This window comes from Pecten maximus, chromosome 11 (genome assembly GCF_902652985.1).
Source record: "Pecten maximus chromosome 11, xPecMax1.1, whole genome shotgun sequence".
NCBI classification, from domain to species: domain Eukaryota; kingdom Metazoa; phylum Mollusca; class Bivalvia; order Pectinida; family Pectinidae; genus Pecten; species Pecten maximus.
Window position 1 is genome coordinate 4,552,598 of NC_047025.1, and position 19,662 is coordinate 4,572,259.

General features: G+C 35.0%; 2 protein-coding genes across 4 annotated transcripts; one reads left to right on the plus strand and one right to left on the minus strand.

Annotated features, from left to right (window-relative positions):
* Positions 1-6,654: 6,654 nt before the first annotated feature.
* On the plus strand, positions 6,655-9,628 carry LOC117337571. Of its 2 annotated transcripts, none has more exons than XM_033898612.1 (3): positions 6,655-6,769; positions 7,989-8,085; positions 8,586-9,628. In XM_033898612.1, the coding sequence occupies exons 2-3, from the start codon at positions 8,005-8,007 to the stop codon at positions 9,399-9,401; spliced, it is 897 nt and encodes a 298-aa protein (XP_033754503.1). In that variant the 5' UTR covers positions 6,655-6,769; positions 7,989-8,004; the 3' UTR covers positions 9,402-9,628. The 2 variants fall into 2 exon arrangements, with proteins under 2 accessions (XP_033754503.1, XP_033754502.1); XM_033898611.1 differs by having other exon boundaries at positions 6,696-6,760.
* Positions 9,629-11,847: 2,219 nt separating this feature from the next.
* Positions 11,848-19,050, minus strand: LOC117338097. 2 transcript variants are annotated; one of them, XM_033899293.1, is made up of 3 exons: positions 18,972-19,050; positions 14,640-14,769; positions 11,848-12,667 (listed from the first exon to the last, which is right to left on the minus strand). In XM_033899293.1, exons 2-3 carry the CDS (start codon positions 14,700-14,702, stop codon positions 11,882-11,884), a joined length of 849 nt encoding a protein of 282 aa, XP_033755184.1. In that variant the 5' UTR covers positions 14,703-14,769; positions 18,972-19,050; the 3' UTR covers positions 11,848-11,881. The 2 variants fall into 2 exon arrangements, with proteins under 2 accessions (XP_033755184.1, XP_033755185.1); XM_033899294.1 differs by lacking the exons at positions 14,640-14,769; positions 18,972-19,050 and adding an exon at positions 14,408-14,433.
* Between the last annotated feature and the right edge of the window lie 612 nt (positions 19,051-19,662).

Here is a 19,662-nt window from a genome sequence, read left to right on the forward strand (position 1 = left end):
ATGTAGATTACCGTGGTATGATTTTATAAAACCAACTCTTACATATCATGATTTTGTTTAATAAAAGTCTATAGAAAATGCTGACCTTTTATAGGAGCGATGTGTTTATATAAAGTAAAGAATTTTGGGTTTGACCATTGTGGTGAGTTTTTTGTTTCATGACATTTTTATACATCCTAATGTAGATCTTGTGAATGCAGGCATGGATTGAATTATGCCACTGAAATAATGACCACATATCTCAATGCTTTTTATTAATATATATGTATTCATCCAAATGCTAACTAGTGTAAAATCATATATTTTTGAGGGGCTCATAATTGTTGTTACAGAAAAAATGTTTGTCGAAATCTTTACTGCTTGGATGTATTTTTATACTGGTTTCAACATAAAATTCACTTATAATTCACTTTTATACTGGTTTCAACATAAAATTCACTTATAATAAAAGAAAATACCCCCCCCACACACACACACACACACAAAATTGTATATCACAGTATATATTTGTTAATACTGCTGAATTATAAATTTTAAACATTATTTTTTATGATGATAGTTAATGTATTGTTTTAAGATTGATACTGGTTTTAGGAATTTTTTTTCTTTCTTTTATATGATGGATATTGAATAATCTATTTTAAAGCTTTACAGAAACTCGAAGTCCTCAAATTTTCTATATTGTATTAACGGTGTGATATCTTTACATGACGTTGTGATGTTATTTATAGATTTGATATTGTTAGTTGTTCATTGTTTAAAGTATATAATTCTTGACAAATAAGGAAAAATGCATAAAGTTATGATTGTTGCACAAAGTTTAGATTTTGTATGATTTTTTTTTGCCCTTAATTGCCAGTAAGTGTTTTGTGAGGAACAGAGTCAACAGACATCTTGTTCGTCCCACATTTCATTATGACAGTGAACTACAACACATCCTAGTTGTTCAAATTGTTGATTAGAACAGAGATCTATATATAGTGTTTAATATATATATATATGCTGCTCTTTGTTAAAGAATTGTACTAAAATGAATAGCCATAGAGTTATAGATGAATGTTTTTTTTTTACAGATTTATAGTATGTATAAAATGTTCAATATGAATGTTCTCTACAAATTTATGGTGTGTATAAAATGTTCAATATGAATGTTTCTACAGGGTTTATAGTATGTATAAAATGTTCAATATGAATGTTCTCTACAAATTTATGGTGTGTATAAAATGTTCAATATGAATGTTCTCTACAAATTTATGGTGTGTATAAAATGTTCAATATGAATTTTCTCTACAGATTTATGGTATGTATAAAATGTTCAATATGAATGTTCTCTACAGATTTATAGTATGTATAAGATGTCTGATTTGAATCGAAGGTTGAGTATTCTGTGTATAAAATGTTAAGTATGAGCACACGGTGAAGTACGTCGTTCGTTTTTAGTATGCCAGATTGCCAAATTGTATGAAATAGGGTACATGTATTTGAAAACTGAATAAAAATTTTAGTTAAAAAAAAAATGAATAGCTTAAATGATATAAATATTTCCAAAATTTTAATTTTCTATTATTATTGATTTATAATCTTCATTTGACAAGTTCGGACCATCCGAAATAGGGTCAATTATTAACAACCAGAGTTTTAACTAACACTTTTAGGAAAATTTTATTGTTTGCTTATTGAAAAAAAATGTGTTCAAACTATAGCTATCTGCTGTTGTGAACTGACCAGAGGTTTGCCGTATTTCAGTTGAAACAATGTATTTAAACCTTGTGAATATTTTGATAACATGGCGAAACTGTACATTTTTTTACTATTATATGTTGATGAATTATGATTTATTAGAAATACACAAGATTAAAACATTTCTTAAAATGAAAGGTATGTTAAGCAAAGGTATGTTGATGTAATATATTATCACAAATGATGAAGGAAACCATTTTCATGACTTGTACTCTGACCGGACCACAAACTCATTATTCAAAACACCTTATCTTCTTGCCAGATATACCTGCAGCTTTCATCACTACACCACATCCATTTCTATGATATATACATGTATATGAATATATATAAGAAAAATAATACATCTTCACAGAACAAAAATAATAAGTTAGAAATGACATTAAAAGTCATTTAACAATTAATCCCTTTATTAGGAAGCAGACTCTGGGTATTTACTCAAGAAATATTGCTTCATTTATTTTTTGCTATCATAGTGATACAGCTTATATATTATGATAAATCCACATGTAAATTGAAATTTGGCAGAGCAGGGCATGATCACAAGAAATATAACAGTCAAACTTGTCTATACAGATCACCCCTACATAATAAAACCTGGCTATAAAGGTCGCCTATTTACACCAAAAATCTGTGTATAAAGGTCACCTTTATACAACAAACACCTGCCTATATAAGTCATCTCTATATAAAAAACTGTTTATAAAAGCCACCTCTTTACAACAAACACCTCTCTATAAAGGTCACATCTTTACAAGAAAACCTGTGTATAAAAGTCATTCTTTGTAACCAAAACATGTCTATGAATGCCACCTTAGTTTTAAAAAAAATCTGTCTATAAAGTTCTCATCTGCTCCCTTAAGTGGTTGTTCTAGACAGGTTGACTGAATAATTAGTTGAGTAAGTAAAATTGTACTATTGAATTATCTTTATAAATTGTTAATTTTTGTATTATTCAGGTATTTGAATGAATGTTTATGTACCACAGGGGCTTGACACGAATTCCCCACCCATGGACCATATATATATTATACATACATCTCGACTTTGGGATGGAAATTTGTGCCAAGTCCCTGTGATGTGTTATATATGACCATGTGTTCCTCAATGATAAGAAAGTGCATATCATGATCTGACAGACATTGGGTTTTAGTTGTGAATACTGTATATGACATAGGAGTATTATAATTATATTAATTTTGACTTTTGTGTGTTTAGTCGGAACAGGACGAGATCCAATGTAGATTGTGTGAATTTGCCAGTTACAGATACGGAGAAGGAATATTGACATTTAATTATCTTGCCTATATGCTTTGGAAACTAGCAACCTCTCGCTCTCTATTTATGCATCAGTCTGGGCTAGTAAAGTAACTTGACACTTTCCATTTTTATTCATACTGCCCGAGTTCTTCCTTGGTATCATATTACTGAATTAATTAGCTTACACCTTTGTGATAACATACACATCTGCATTTGCTTATTGAAATTATTTATAATTTTTTTTTTTTTTTCTATTTAAAATGCTAATTTGCAGATGCCTGTGATAATAGTGCCATATATCTGTCTCAGAAAGTTGAGCTGTTGAGGGTTGACTCAGAACGTGGTGTGGTTGAAAGATTTTAAGGATTTTATAAGCAAAGTAAAAACATCGGAGTCATAGAAGAACACTGTTGAAGATTTATTTTGAGAATGTGTAAGAAAGATTGTTGTCAATTTATTGTGAAAAGGAGTGTGTGAGTGAGATATTGGAAAAACAAAGTTGTAAGTGTACATTTTTTTCTATACAGGGTTTTTCAAGAACAATATAGTACCTATGTTGAAAATTAAAAAAAATTTATCATAACCAAATAATTGTTTGTTTTAAATGTTTACACAGAATGTTATTTCAGAATTGTGAGGACAGAATCAAGAAAGATTTCAAACTCCATTTTCATACACCATATTTTAAATGATACCAGGATATTGACAGTTTAATTTAATTTTTTTTACTGGTCTTTTAGCTGTAAAATTGTCTTTTTTCCCATTGTCTCCAACTTTAACTTTTTCCTTTGACTTTTTCCCATTCTTTATTCTGAAAATTCATTAAAAAATTAAAACAAAATTAAAAGATTACATTGCTCACCTCAAGCCTTTATTATAACCAGTTGAATAAAAGTCAGTTTTCGAATGAAACAATATAAAGGATGTACTGGCGAAGACAGCGAGTACAATGTACCTGTGGTATGCCTGATGCAATTGTATATACCTAGAACTTTGACCAATGTCAATGATTTCTGTTTTCTTCCAGACAAATTTGCTTAATTACAATGTATGTCAAAAATATATATTACCTACATGTAACGAATTTGAAATATGGCCTTGACCTTTCACCTGATGTCCTTGACATCTCATCATTTGACTTATAAGTTTGGTTCCAAAAATGAAAAAAATAACTTCACAGTGTTATAAGAAAATATGCACCATTTAAAAGATACATTATTTGACCTTGACATTTGACCTGAACCTTGGCTTGGATTATTTCTATTACGATTTATAATGTCAAAATAATGTTGACCAACAAGTGATTCATACCCTGCCTCCGTATACTCTGCTCTGTCAGAAATTGTCCGTCCGTCGTCCAGAGCTACATGTATGTTATCGCAGCTATACGTATGAGTCTTTGTCGGATATGACAGTTTGTCGGTAGTCATGAGCATGTCGCTGTTCTTATGGTATGAAAGGCCGTTCTTGTCAAAAACGAGATACATTTAACGCGTTAAACATAACATTTAACATGTTTAAACTGTTTTAATGCGTTAAGATTAACGCGTTAAAGCTAAACGCGTTAAAGCTAAACGCGTTAAATGTTTTCTTGGAATTTTAACGCGTTAAATTTGTTACTTACATTTGAAGGTAGGTTTAACGTGATAAACAGCTTCATTCGTTTAACGCGTTAAAAGTCGTAGCTTTTGTTTTAACGCGTTAAAATGACTAAAATAACAGACCAATCGAATTCCCTGTTTCATAATATATCTTCTTTAATTATGTATTTAAAGGACTAACAGTATGGCTGCCAGAGCCAGCTTTCTGGAGAGAATTGACTCTACCGTCAGTTATTGCTATCGTAATTATTGTTGTTGGTTTTTTTGTTTTAATAATTTACTACTTTTTACTTTTATATTTAGGTTCTAATCGTGTGTTTATATTTGCCAGTTGTAGGAATATTTACTGTCATCAATGTTGCCATGGCAACCGACCAGATAGACGAACTATCGACAAGTACTTGTAGTAGGCTGATGGATGTTGGAGTGATAAATACAGTCTCTACATCTCGTTTTCTGTAAATTGCATTTATAACATGGTATATTGTGAGATGTTCTGTATTATCTCATCAATGTTCAAAGATGACAAAACTACCATATCCCAGAACAAAATGCCACCTTCGTGTCGGTGAGTGCAGACAACTCGGAACGTCAGTAAACAATGTGACGTCATCAGAATGTACCAGTTACAGTAATGTACAACAATGTATCTTACAGACCTTCATGAATACACAAATGACCAAAAGAATGAAGCACAGTGAAAGAGGAAAAAAATTGTTGATTCATTGCACAAATTGATTATTTTCATTATTTTTGATTTCTCTGTTTAAATCGGTTTTCAGAGATATCAACATTCTCTTTGACGTGTTGATATTCTGTCAACGCGTACTGTAATATTCTGTCATTAAACTGTTTGAAATAATTATAAAAAAAAACATCTGCAGACCAAAACAAACCCAACGCCGACATCGGGATTCACACGATACTGACAATATCGCTGACGGGACTGAGGGATTGTCTTGGCACAGTCCCAAGGCATTCTTGTACTACTGCCCACAGGTGCCTGACTCGTTTTTATAAAATAATAACATATAGAGTACATATAAATGAGACTTATATGTACTCTATATGTTATTATTTTATAAAAACGAGTCAGGCACCTGTGTACTGCCCGAACCTCTCTCCTCGAAGCCTCCATATTTTCCCGCTTCCCTGAAGAACTTTCACCCGAATGCTGATATGCAAGGGTGCAACTGATTGGTTAATCTGATCAAGTTTAACGCGTTAAAATGATTATGAACGTGATAAAACTGTCTTTAACGCGCTAAATGATAACTACATTAATGTAAACATTTAACGCGTTAAAGCTTTACGCGTTAAGATTTAACGCGTTAAAACTAGTTTTAACGCGTTAAATGTTATGTTTAACGCGTTAAATGTGTTTAACGCGTTAAATGCCAACACGTTAAATGTATCTCGTATTTGACATGAACGGCCTTTCATATTATGGATATGGTCGGATGTTGCAGGATGTTTTAAAAGTTAACAGTCGGGAAAGTCAGGTTTCGCTGTTTAAATAAGATACAAAATTTGACCCTGACGTTTAAATTGATAACCCGTAACCGTTGAGCGAATATGTCGATTAATTTTTGCTTGATTCTCTGCATTTGAGAAAACTTTGTTTCAAACAGTAGGACACCAAAACAACGTGGTCATCGCTGTCGGGCGGTCTGGTCATCGCTGTCGGGCGGTCCACGGTCGATACATTATGTAGATCATAAGATTTCAAGAAAATCTTAATATTGAAAATCCTTCCGGATACACTCTTAACTACTGAATTTTGTCTCAAACTTCTACCGTGAAGTGAATTTGCAATTTTATTTAACAGTGTAGAATCTATCTTAGGTCTCTGGTTTTATGCACAATCGGTAAAAACATGTGAATATCCAAAAACACACCAAACAAATTACCTTTGACACGAACGTATCTTCGATGATCATATCGAAAATTTATTCCAGAAAATCGGAAAACTCCGAAAAATCCAAAGATATTCTTCTCTAATTTAAAAAACAACAACAACATTAATGTGAAAAATGTGAATAAGTTTAGCAGCACTTCCGGTTGAGTCGAACGCGCCTTTGTACACAACATGGCGGTGCACACATGTACATGCCGGTGACATTGACAAGAGTTGATGAAGGATTGGCATTTAACATAAAGTAATTAAGGTAGACGACATGCACAATACTATATTTTATAAATAGGTTATACTTCTGTTTATCAATAACACTAACTAGACTGGTATGTACTGTTCAACGCCGTTGACCAGTCGCTCAACTTCAACATATAACGTTGATGAGTTAACATTTTTGCACCTAGTGTCACTGTCGACATGATTATGATGTTTTTAATTAAATTGTTACGTTTTGGACGAGTAAATTATTGTATTACAATCGCATGCTTAATTTTCAAAAAAAGAAAAATATATATATGCCTTGGTCTTATAATAAGTATGATAAAAAAAAAATTAATTTATAAGCATGCGATTGTAAAACAATAATTAACTCGTTTAGGCCCTATAACGTAACATTTAATTAAAAACATCATAATCATGTCCACAAGTACCTGTGAACATTTGTAGCCTGTACAGTATTTTAGACTTCAGTGGATGGGCCTGCTAAATGACTATCCCTAAAAGGTCCCTGCCAGGTAGCAATTGTACCCAATTCTTCATCGTGTCCCCGGTTTTGTATGTGCAACCTACTTCCCTGATAGTAATGCTAACTTGGGAAGCCACACTGCTCACAGCATGTCAGTCAGTCAGTAGCCCAATTTCCCATATTACAATGGACAGTAAAAAGTCTTAATGAAATAGGTTTGGAACTCTCTTGCTTGATTTATGCAACTTAATGAAGTTTGAATAGTTTTTGTTTTTTGACAAATTTCTTGGGTTTTTTTTTCTGTACTTTCCTGAATATACTGATTTCAATGAAAATTGGCAAAACACAAATACCGTTAAAACAAAAGTTGTTTATAATGACCAAATGAGATGCATTTATTAGTCAAATATGCAAACTTTTTTTTTTATATTTTTCATAGGGCACACTCCATTGTTAAGTACTGTCTTGCAAAATTGAGTCTGTTTTGATTTTCTGAGGGAGTTTCCATCCTGGGATCAAGGGTTAGATCCCTAGCGTTAGAAAATAACACATTTTCTCCTGAGGGTGACAACAGGTGGTAAGAAATATAGACAAATACATAAGGTATACACATTGACATGACAGATTGATTTAAGGGGAAGTAACTCCTTGAACTAAGTAGACTTTTCCTGTATTCTTTTGGTTACCCTTTAACTAGGGTACTTAATTTGAAGTACTTACTAGACTATTATGTTATCAGTGAATGATAGTTAAATTATAGTTACAATGTGTATTTTGATTATTTCAGAGATCTACTAACCAAAATGCTGAGCTGGTGCAGGATATCGCCTGTAATATTGCGAGCCGTGACCAGTCTTGCAGGGCAAACTCCAAGACATGTTGGGGTAAAAACAGATTACTTAACACATTGTACCCATAATATCAACTACTGACTGTATATTACTTTTGCATATGTGATGTACTTCCAGCGTATATTGTTTCGCTGTGATGAACCTGTAATTTTAAGGCATTATACCAACAACTGGCTTAGAGAGTTATGGCCCTTGAATTAATTGGAAAGAAAAGTTATAAAACCTTGTCAAAAGTAACTTCAGTTTTGCAAACATTTTACTTGTATCAATCAGTGTACATGTGTGTACCTAATTGTCATTGTGTTTTGACCAACATTTTTAGAGTTATGGCCCTTGTTTTCAGACTGCAGGATATCTTAATTAACATACAATTTATTATAGAACTGGGTCAGTTTTAATGAATTTTCTTTTATAAAATACTAGGGAAGCAGTTTTGTTGCTTTAGGATGATTAATTATTATGTACTGTTAATAAAGTTATAACAATTTATTTGATCTGTATATAACCATTAGTTACAAATTTTCTTTTGTTAGGTTATGAAATCAAGACAGATCTGTTGGACAAAGAAATGTTCGGTGGTAAGGCTAAGCTCCAGCGCCAAAACCAAAAATACTCGCCATGAAAACCATCAAGAAAATCTACAACCAAAACATAAAAAGAATGTTTCACAAAATATTCATCCAAGTGCACAAAAAAAGGCATCAAGCAAATTCGCAAAACAAAAAGAGATTCCTTTTTCTGTTGAGCAGAGTCCTCACTACATAAAGTCCTCATTTGATGACACGTTTGATAGTGAGCTTGAAAACCAACACAAGGAGGACAAAATTCCATCAAACCACTCGCTGATATATATTGACACGTTCCAGCGAAATGCCCTGATTAGAAATACATGTTCCAGATTTTTTCTCAGTGGTTTAGAAGTTTTTTTAGTAAACAGTTTGTATCAACAGTGGCAGAGTCTGGTCAGTGTTGGCCAAGACCCGTTCTCTCTCTCCAATCTTGCGTTTTTAATCACAGCAGTTGCAGCACTTATTGCCCCTTTCACTGTGGGAATAATACAACTTGATAGCAGAAAACGTATCTTACGAATTTATAGGGAAAACGATAAAAAGCAAAACAAATATATTGCTGTAAAAACACACTGGGTGTTTTGGACTAAACAACAGCACTTCACTGGCAAAGACATCAAATATATGCAAGAATGGGAAACGTCCATATATGGTCTTGTTGCTGGTAATGTAACCATCAACCGAACGCGATGTCGAGTCTTACCAGACTGCTTCAGGGAATTTAGCGGTTACAATGAGTTTTTAGGATTCGTACCGACAAGTTTTCAAGAAACAAAATAAGAGGACTTTTTGACTTTAAAGTAATTTCGGGTAAAATAAATGTATAAAAATTCTGTATTAAAGAATTTTAGATATCTGGCTGTTTTACATAATTGCTCATGCATCTCATTTGATTTTGTTTTGAAAAACTTCAGTATTATATACACAAAGTGACCCAATAAGTTTTGCTTCTGATTCTTTGATCCATAATGTTGGCTTCAATTAGAAACAGTAAACCTGTCTGTATAACCACTTTGTTTTCTTTTCTTTTCATACAAATTTATGAATATTCAAAACCTTTGTCAAAGTTGCGAGGGGAGATTATGGTGATACAAAAATGTACTTTTCTGGCAACAGTGTCAATATTTCACTTTTAAAAGTTTTGTTTAGATCCATTACTCCGAAGGTACAGGTCCAATTTTCACCAAACTTATTATATAGATAGCTCACATAGTGGACATCTCAAGACACCCTTCACATTTACAGAATATCATCATAATTTATGGTCCATTCCTTCTGGAAATAAGGGATGTTGGGATTCTGGACTCTAAAGTTTTGTATTTTAAGGTCAGTTTCTCAAAAAGTATCAATGTTATTTCAACCTAACCTGGAATATAGTTGCATTGTAGTATGGAGTACATATTTTAATATCTTGTTATGTGTTTGGGTTAAAAATCTTCTATTTTTAGAAATTGATATAAAACCTTTATTGATTCTCCAATTGATTTACAAATAAATTTAAAGCCAAATTGGAATGAATATCAAAAATCAGATGTATTATCTTCTCCCTTTTTAGAGTGATTTTGGAGGTAAAAAAAGACATATTTAGGTGAATTTGAGAACGAGTAATTTTGCGAAATTTGATATATGTTTTGCAGTGCATCGGTATATGCATATGTACAATGTATAAAGGGTGCTTCCATACTGTCAAGTGAAGGTTATTTTTGCAGAATTTTTTTTATATCTAATACTTGAATCTTGCAGAGATCTCTTTCCACAACACAGTTTGGAAGGCTTCACAATCAGATATTAAGTTGTGTTTAACGGGTTGGAGACTTTGGGTTATTGTTTTCCATAAACTGTTAGAAAATTAAACATTGTCTTTGTAGTGAAAAGTAAGAAACATATCATGCTATTAATCAACTCCTTATGTAAAGCAAATCTTCTTTTCATGAGAGATAGTATATAACACTATATGGCATTCGACGTGTGTATATTGTTCTGCCCCCGAGTACTCGTTACTTTATAGCCGTAAGAATCAAATTTATCTAAATAATCAAGAAAACCAATGTTATGAAAAGAGGTGATCAGTTGATATTCATCAATGGTATTGTATATTGTTTCACTGCTTATCGACAATTTGAGTCATTTATGACCAAATTCATCAATGGCCAAAATCAACTTTGCAGAGTTTAAAAGTTGCATTGATTCTTCACTACATAAGCTGTAGAAAAACTTAGCAAGTACATATCACATGGGCCTCTTACTAGTCCCCTGAAAGGGTGTGGGGTGTGTGTGTGTGCATGTTTGTCCGTCTGTCCTTTCTTGTGCTATCTTGAGCAGGGTCTTCACTACTTGTCACCAGAACTTCATACTGTATGTGTTCACCCTGATGAGGTGGTGTTTCATATATCAAAAGTAGGTCACCCTGACCTATATTTTTACCTTTGACCTATATACAAAAAAGTTTGTCGGGCTCTTCTATGCTGCTTGTCACAGAAACTTCATATTTGCATTTGGGTGTGGGTTCACCTGCATGAGGTAGTGTGTCGTGTATCAAAAGAAAGTCACTCTGATGATCTGACCTACATCTCGACCTTTGACCTATATCAAAGGAAATATTGTCCAGGCTTTATCTCCTACACTACTTAATTGTCACTGGATCCTCATACTAGGGCATGGGTTCACCTTATTTATTACAAATTTATCATCTGTGCATTCTCGGCATATAATTTCACATAAAGTGGGGGACTGTAATTTGTCGAATTGTCTTGTTTTAATAAAAGTTGGTTTTTGGATTTCGGTATTTTAGGTGAAAGATCTACCTACTTAAATTAATCTGGTGTCTTTTATCAGCTGTCAATCAAATGAAATGTAAGATATTCTAGGTACACTATGATAGAAGATTCACAGTGCTATTCGACTAAACAGGGGCCGTGGTGGCCGAGTGGTTAAGGTGTCCCGATACTTTATCACTAGCCCACCACCTCTGGGTTGTGAGTTTGAAACCTACGTGGGGCAGTTGTCAGGTACTGACTGTAGGCCGGTGGTTTTTCTCCAGGTACTCTGGCTTTCCTCTACCTTAAAAACCTGGCACGTCCTTAAATGACCCTGGCTGTTAATAGGACGTTGTAAACAAAAACAAACAAATATGATAGAAGATTCACAGTGCCATTCAAGTAAACAGATCTAATTCAAATCGAATAAAATGTATAAATTGTCAAAGTTAAGTAAAAAAAATACCAAATCACATTAAAATTCATCTAGACGACTTTTTAATTTTAGTTTGGTTTATACTTATGTCCCAAAACTTCCCACAGGAATGACTTATGGCTGGGTAAAAAGTTCTCAGGAACTAGACGATATTTTCTCCAGTTTAACTGGAAACGCTCTGGATGTTTTTCTTGATCCAACTTCATTTCCAATTCAGTAAACACTTTTTGTTTTGAAGATGTGAACATGTACGGCCTAATCATAACATACTTTTTGTTGAATCCGTAATTTTCCTTGTAAAGCCGAAAAACTGTTTCCCTGTACGCTTTCCTATAGTATATAAATCGGTAACAAGTATATATATATCCTACAGCAGCTAGTCCAATGAAAATCTGTAAATGTTGTGGAATAACGTGAAAGTCGACCACACTCACAAAGGCAAGATTCGCGACCATCCAACCCAGGCCCAGTCTTATACCTACATTAGCAATGAGATGCCTTTTTGTTCCAAATAACTCTGTTTCTTTAACATTGTTGTAAACAAGTGAATAATGTAACGGATCTAGGCCATCTGATCTGAAAATTGCAAGATGTGGATTAGCCAACTTTTCCCGACGCGAATCTTTGCTCATGGATTGTGCACTTTGATTTTCGGGGTATAAATTCTGTTGATTCAGCACCGGATCGTCAGAATTAATAATGGAGTGCACTTTTGCATCAGTTCTTTTCCGATAAGGTTTCTTCGGTTCTCTTGTTTTATTTTGACTGGCATTGCTTTGTTGTGATGATTCAAGAGTTGTATTCAAATGGAATCGCTGACAAGGAGTGTTCAAGTTTGTAGCTGGAAGGTATTTCTGAAATAAAATCATACAGGTATGAAAAATTAAGCATCGCTAATTACCATATTTATATGCAAAAAAGCCCCTGTCAATAAATAAACACCTTTCTTCATTTTCACAAAATCACCACATAATCAATTTTAAATAGCAATTTAAAAGCAGTTGTTAAAAAAATTCACCAAACCTGCAATATTAAATTTTTATACCATGTACTCAAATTAAAGAGGGGCTTATTGCATGATATATATGGTACTTTATTTTTACACTAGAGGATGATTGGATACATTGGAGGATAATTACAGCACTAAAGTTTTACACAAGGAGAAGGGAATTATTTGAGGATAATTACGGTACATAACATTTACACTAGAAGAGGGGCTTATTGGAGGATAAATAGAGTACTGGGGGTACTTTCACACTAAAAGATGGGATTATTTAAGGGATCAATATGGTACTAAACTTTTACAACTGCATGGGAGGGGGCTTATTTGAGGAAAATATGGTACATTATGAGAGGGGGTTATTGGAGGATAAATATGGTACTGAACTTTTACACTAGAAAAGGGGCTTGGAGGATGGCTTTTATTCCTATATTTGGAAAAGGCTTCACACTGAATTTTTTTTTTTCAGAATATGAGGTCTACATAAAATTTGGAAAACAATATGTCAGTCCATATAATTGATGAAAAAAGCTCTTAAAACAAACGGTTGTCAAGTTACAACTCCAGGGCTATTTCTTTAGATTTTTTCCAATAATGGGCTCCATTTCATATTGAAATTAATTCATATTAATATAATTAAGCCAAATTCATAAAATTTGTTGTTTGCTTCTGAAAATTTTCTTGCCTAATTCTTTAATTTTGTTTTCAAAATCATGATAAAATGGGACAAAAAGATCCCATCCCATTAGCATAAGGGTCAATAACCCTGTCTCACTCCCAAGGGAATGAATATGTATTTTTCTCTTCTTTTTTGCCTTGAATACTGTGTTTTAGGCCTCTTGCATATCTGATACTTATGTGAAATCATTTGCAACATTTGCGACATTGACATGATGCGAATAAATTGTCAAGATTATCATGATGTCATTGTATTGTTATGTCATTGCAGGGATTTTCTACAATAGAAACAGGGTCCGTTAAAAGGACCCATTCCCCTAAAAAACCCTGTGAAAATTCCCAATTTGCCACTAAAAAATTCCCAATTTTGAAGTCACATTTGAATGATTAAGTATGTTTTCTATATACAAAGGCGATTTTGAAAAAACAGCTACAGATAACAAAATGAAATCAAAAATAATATAAAGGCAATATTCATCAAAGAAAAACTGAAATTTGAATGAATTTCGCTAATTTTTGTTTTTCCCAAAGTCGCCTTTCCGTTGCGTAGAAATTCACAATCCATTGGACTCTAGACCCAGTAGAAAAATTTTAGGAAAATCCTTGCTTTGAATTGTTAGCGTGACATCATTTTATTGTCATTGTGATGTCATTGTATTATCATGATGTCATTGCATTGCTATCTTGATGTCATTATATTGTCAAGACGAGTCATACATATGCATCTTAACCTTAAGGCAAGAAGGAAATTCCACAAAGGTAAAATTATGGATACACCATACCTGTCCTGTGTAAGGAAACTCCTTTTCAATGTACCCTCGTTTTGAAAAGGGGATATACCCCATTATTCACAACAATTGCATCACATCGATGGTCATGTCAACAATGTCTCGTATCAATGCAAGGTCACTGTTACCTGCATAAGAGGGCCAAGAAGGAAGAGCAAATCAGTCATTCATCCCCTTGAGGGCTGGACAAGGTGCATGATCTGAACCCTCAAACAAGATTCTGAAGATTAACAACTAGTCAAGCATTGTGTAACTTTGTCAACTTAAGAGATCTCCGCCTAAAGGGGCGAGAGATTATAATGAACACATAAACACCTAAGCCTCTTAAATGTTGAGGGAGCATAAATAGTATTCTGGTACCTGTGTCTGCGAGTTTCTTGACTGTAGTAGAAGCCTCTGATAGAAGCTTGGATGCTTGTACATTTCTTCGTTGATTCAGATGATGCACGGATCTCTTTTAATTAATATTGCATGAGTAGCTGCATAATTCCTGAAATTGGAAAAGATGACAAAAATAAGCAGAAATCTAGAAAAAGAAGTGAAATTTCTTTTAAAAAAAGGTAAAAAAAATAATCTGATCACTCAACCGTGAAAAATACCGTTTTTGGCTATTTATTAGCTCACCTGGTCCGAAGGACCAAGGTGAGCTTATGCCATACCGTTGCGTCCGTCGTCCGTCGTCCGTCCGTCCGTCCGTCGTCCGTCGTCCGTCCGTCCGTCAACAATTGACTTCTTCTTCATAACCACTGATCAGAATTTGACGAAATTTTGTCAGAAGCATCCCTATGGGGTGTGGACTCAAAATTGTACAAATGGTGGGGCTGACCCCCAGGGGTCGGAGGGGCGGGGCCAAAAGGGGTCAATTTGGCTATATTAATATAAACGACTTCTTCTCTGAAACCAAGCAAAGGATATCGCTCCTATTTGCCTGGTAGCATCACTATGGGGTGAGGATTCAAAATTGTACAAATGGTGGGGCTGACCCCCTGGGGGCCTGAGGGCGGGGCCAAAATGGGTCAATATACCTATATTTATATCAACGACTTCTTCTCTGAAACCAAGCAATGGATATTGCTCATATTTGCCTGGTAGCATCACTATGAGATGGGGATTCAAAATTGTACAAATGGTGAGGCTGACCCCACGGGGGCCTGAGGGGCGGGGCCAAATGTGGTCAATTGGGCTATATTGATATAAACGACTTCTCCTCTGAAACCGAGCAATGGATATTGCTCATATTTGCCTGGTAGCATCAGTATGGGGTGGGGATTCAAAATTGTACAAATGGTAAGGCTGACCCCACGGGGGCCTGAGGGGCGGGGCCAAGAAGGGTCAATTTGGCTATATTGATATGAACAACTTCTCCTCTGAAATCAAGCAATAGATATTGCTCGTATTTGACTGTGAGCATCCCTTTGGGGCCAGGATTCAAAATTGTACAAATGGTGGGGCTGACCTACCTGGGGCCTGAGGGGCGGGGCCAAAAGGGGTCAATTTGGCTAAATTGATATAAACAACTTCTTCTCTGAAACTAAGCTATGGATATCGCTCATATTTGCCTGCTTCAACCCCCGGGGTAGGGATTCAAAACTGTATAAATGACAGAGCTGACCCCCGGGGAGCTAAGAGGCGGGGCCAAAAGGGGTCAATTTGGCTAAATTGATATAAACAACTTCTTCTCTGAAACTAAGCTATGGATATCGCTCATATTTGCCTGCTTCAACCCCCGGGGTAGGGATTCAAAACTGTATAAATGACAGAGCTGACCCCCGGGGAGCTAAGAGGCGGGGCCAAAAGGGGTCATTTTGGCAGAATTGATATAAACAACTTCTTCTCTGAAACTAAGCAATGGATATATCACTCACATTTGTATGGTAGCATGGTCATGGGGTGGGGATTCAAAATTGTACAAATTTTGGGGTTGACCCCCCCCCCCCCAGGGGACTTAGGGGTGGGGCCAAAAAGGGTCAATTTGGCTAAATTGATATGAACAACTTCTATGAAACAGCTCATATTTGACTGGTAGCATCCTTTTGGTTAGGGATTCAAAATTTTATAACGGAAGGAACTGACCCCAGGGTGCAGAGGGCGGGGTCAAAAGGGGTCAATTGGTTTAAACAACTTCTTTTCTGAAACTAAACAATGGATATCGCTCACATTTGTGTGGTATCATCTGGGGTTGCGCCAAAAGTCAATTTCATTTCATGGATTAATGCATTTTTGGCAGAAAAACCTCGCGTACCCATATAAAATGCCTATGATATATTGACATAGCAATACCAGTGACAATATACTTAATCATCATTCTTGTTTCATATCTCATGAAATCCAGGTGAGCGATACAGGCCCTCTGGGCCTCTTGTTCATAAAAATGGGTTTATTCTTATCATATTTTCGATTCCACTCTTCAAGTAAACCTATATGTTGATACAAATATAAGTTTTAATTACAAAAACTACTTATTTCATTCAAAATCTTGCCTTTTTTGTGAGTGCGGAAATGATCGTGGGTTTTTTGTTTACACCTGGTCCTGTACCAAGGGCAGACTACTCCTGACCCACCGCCCCATGCTAAGACTACTCGTTTATGTGTAGCGTGTATTGCCTGTATATACTAGATACCAAAAATATGATTAGATATTTGACAAGAAAGTCATTGCTTCTGCGAGGTACAGTACTAATATAAGTTCTTTTTACTGGGCTTGGCTGGAGGTATATATGGTTAGAACGAATATTCATACCCCGCCTACACTGCTCTCCGGCATCTGTCAAAAAGTGTCCGTCTGTCGTCCAGAGCTACGTTATCGCAGCTAATATATGGTCTGAGGAGTCCCTATGGTGTGTGCAAGGATTATCAATTGGTTGATGATTTTATGATGCAATATAATTAAAAAGTTGAAGATGTCACGAAACAGATACAACATTCATTTTGCTGAATTGTGTTTAATTCATGTAATTGCATTTGTACTCGTTATTGATTATATTTGTGTTGAGTTGTTTGTATCATACTTTAATTAATTAGTGATTGTGAGATTATGTGAGATTATCCAAACACACCTAATGCCACCAGCTGCTGTTACCTGATTAGGAAGAGAACAATAGACTTATTATCGCTAATTTGAAGTATCTGCTTGTTTAGAGAGTCAGATACTGAACAGCTATATTCAGTTTGGTATTCCGATAATTTTTATAAGTTATCACATGTTGACAAAAAAAATCAATTAAATGTATCCAATCAATGATTTAAAGATGAAGGCTTGCAGGGAGATAAGCAGGCTTAATCTAAACTTCCAGCAAAGCCTGGCAAAAGGACAAAATTATATACTGTACCTCGATCACGGAAGCAGAGATGTTCTCGACTGCCTAACTGGTTGTTTTAGACTCGGATTTTATAATATAAGACACAATATGGTTGTGTATCCCCCATATGAACATGTACACACTGCAATAATTTCACTTTATATTACAATATCAAATACATTTGTATCTTTTAATAATGAAACACATTTGTAAAAATAATTGTTTACATGCATTGAGATATCTTTTGATAAGCCTTCGTGGCTCCCTTCGGTCGCCCTTCCGCGACAAATATACAATAACGTACATGGGTGGGATAGATATACTCAGCGACTGGCGTAAATTTAATGGGCCTGCATGCCCACAACGCCAACACCACCCATCTAGATGAGCATACAGTTTAAATTAGTTGCACCCTAAAGAGAAATACCAGTCACAGTGACCCTCAATCTGTACATTGACCATATTATAGCTGCCAAATTCAGTTTAGGAAATACAGATGATACAGCCGGTAAGATAAAACTCCACATGGCTCATGCCAACTTATATATAATTCTAGAGTGACAAGAAAACAGGTAAGAAAAAGGTCAAACCATGTGATGGAGATAATAATGACATAATTCCAGCACCAGATAGTGATTTAACTTGGTTATGCGAATCGGTACTGTTAATTGTGTTCAACACCAAGCATCTGGTGGCAGGGCCACTACACCAAGCACTGCAATACTACAGAAGCAGCAGCACAAATCCATCAGGGCATCCAGTTGACCCTTGACTTTTAGCAATTTCAGAAGTCAAATCACTATTTCTGAGAAATCTGAAGGGTCAAAACATATGTGTCAAATAGACATGTCCCTTCAAACCCAAGAGTCATATCTCAATTTGGGGAGTCAAAAACATACTCTCAAGGGTCTACTGGATGCATAGAACGAATATTCATACCCTGCCTACACTGCTCTCCGACCATCTGTCAGAAATTGTCCGTCAGTCGTCCAGAGCTACGTTATCGCAGCTACTGGGTGCCCGGTGCCCTGTCCATCATACAAACGAGGACCATTGGGCACTTGTACCTGGTGATTACTGATTAACACCGAGTTAAGATAATCCTCGATGTGCACTATATATACAGTGTTGATATATATACTATTTACATATCGAGGATAATTTTAAATCTGGTGTTGATGACCACTGACCAGATACAAGCAGACGTTCATGCTTTAAACAGTTACAGTATAAACACCTAGACTACTAGGTGACCTAGAAAATTAATTATCTTCTCCACATTTCGCGCTGTATTAAGTTCTGTACCGGATCTGTCTGTTTGTTATGAAGGCCTGACTGATATGTAGCTATACGATACTATAGTATATATACAATGTAGTCTATAAGTACATACCAGTACGAGATTCGAACAGAACATGTCAAGTGGTGGCGATGGATCAAGCACCGGAAGTTGGATGTATTATTAAAGGCGCGTTCGCTACGAAAGATATTTTGATTCAAAGGTTACATGTACATGCAAGTCTCTGATATAACTAAAACGATAGTAAAGGAGTTTTGCGCGACAGGGAAAAGATATTATGCAATAACTAATTTCTGAAACTGTCTAAAAGGTAGCTGTTCCAGGTAAAATCCTATCCGGAATCGAATATCGTTTAAAATTTGACCAATAAAATATAGACACCAAAATTTTACCCCTTATATTTTTTCTGGTAAATTTTATAGTAAATTATAGAGGGGATTGTATGATGTTTTGAATGTCTATACTGGCAATTAGAACATGAAATTTGGTTTGAATTCGGGACCGATAGGACATGTCGTTCAGAGCCTACTGACCAATCAGAAGGAAGCTTTTAAAGTCGATAACTTGATCTGTATGTTGACGAAGCGGTATATTTGGTTGTTGTGAAAGTACTGTTAGATTTAACGACATATTTGGATTTTCTCTGCAGTATGCATCGCGATATATGCGTTTAGACAAAATCAGTGTTGATGTGTTTCCATAGGCCTAACCGTTATGTGAAGTTTTTTAATCACAGTAATCACAGTATGACATCGATGTAAGCCTTAAAAGGCTTGTGTGGTGT

What these genes read in the sequence shown, in the direction of transcription:
- LOC117337571 (XM_033898611.1), top strand. Translation starts at nt 6,705, where the DNA reads ATGTACATGCCGGTGACATTGACAAGAGTTGATGAAGGATTGGCATTT. An exon ending in GGATTGGCATTTAACATAAA is followed by an intron (nt 6,761 to 7,988) that starts GTAATTAAGGTA and finishes TGATTATTTCAG; the next exon opens with AGATCTACTAACCAAAATGC. An exon ending in AAACTCCAAGACATGTTGGG is followed by an intron (nt 8,086 to 8,585) that starts GTAAAAACAGAT and finishes TTCTTTTGTTAG; the next exon opens with GTTATGAAATCAAGACAGAT.
- LOC117338097 (XM_033899293.1), bottom strand. Translation starts at nt 14,702, where the DNA reads ATGTACAAGCATCCAAGCTTCTATCAGAGGCTTCTACTACAGTCAAGA. An exon ending in CAAGAAACTCGCAGACACAG is followed by an intron (nt 12,668 to 14,639) that starts GTACCAGAATAC and finishes ATTTTATTTCAG; the next exon opens with AAATACCTTCCAGCTACAAA.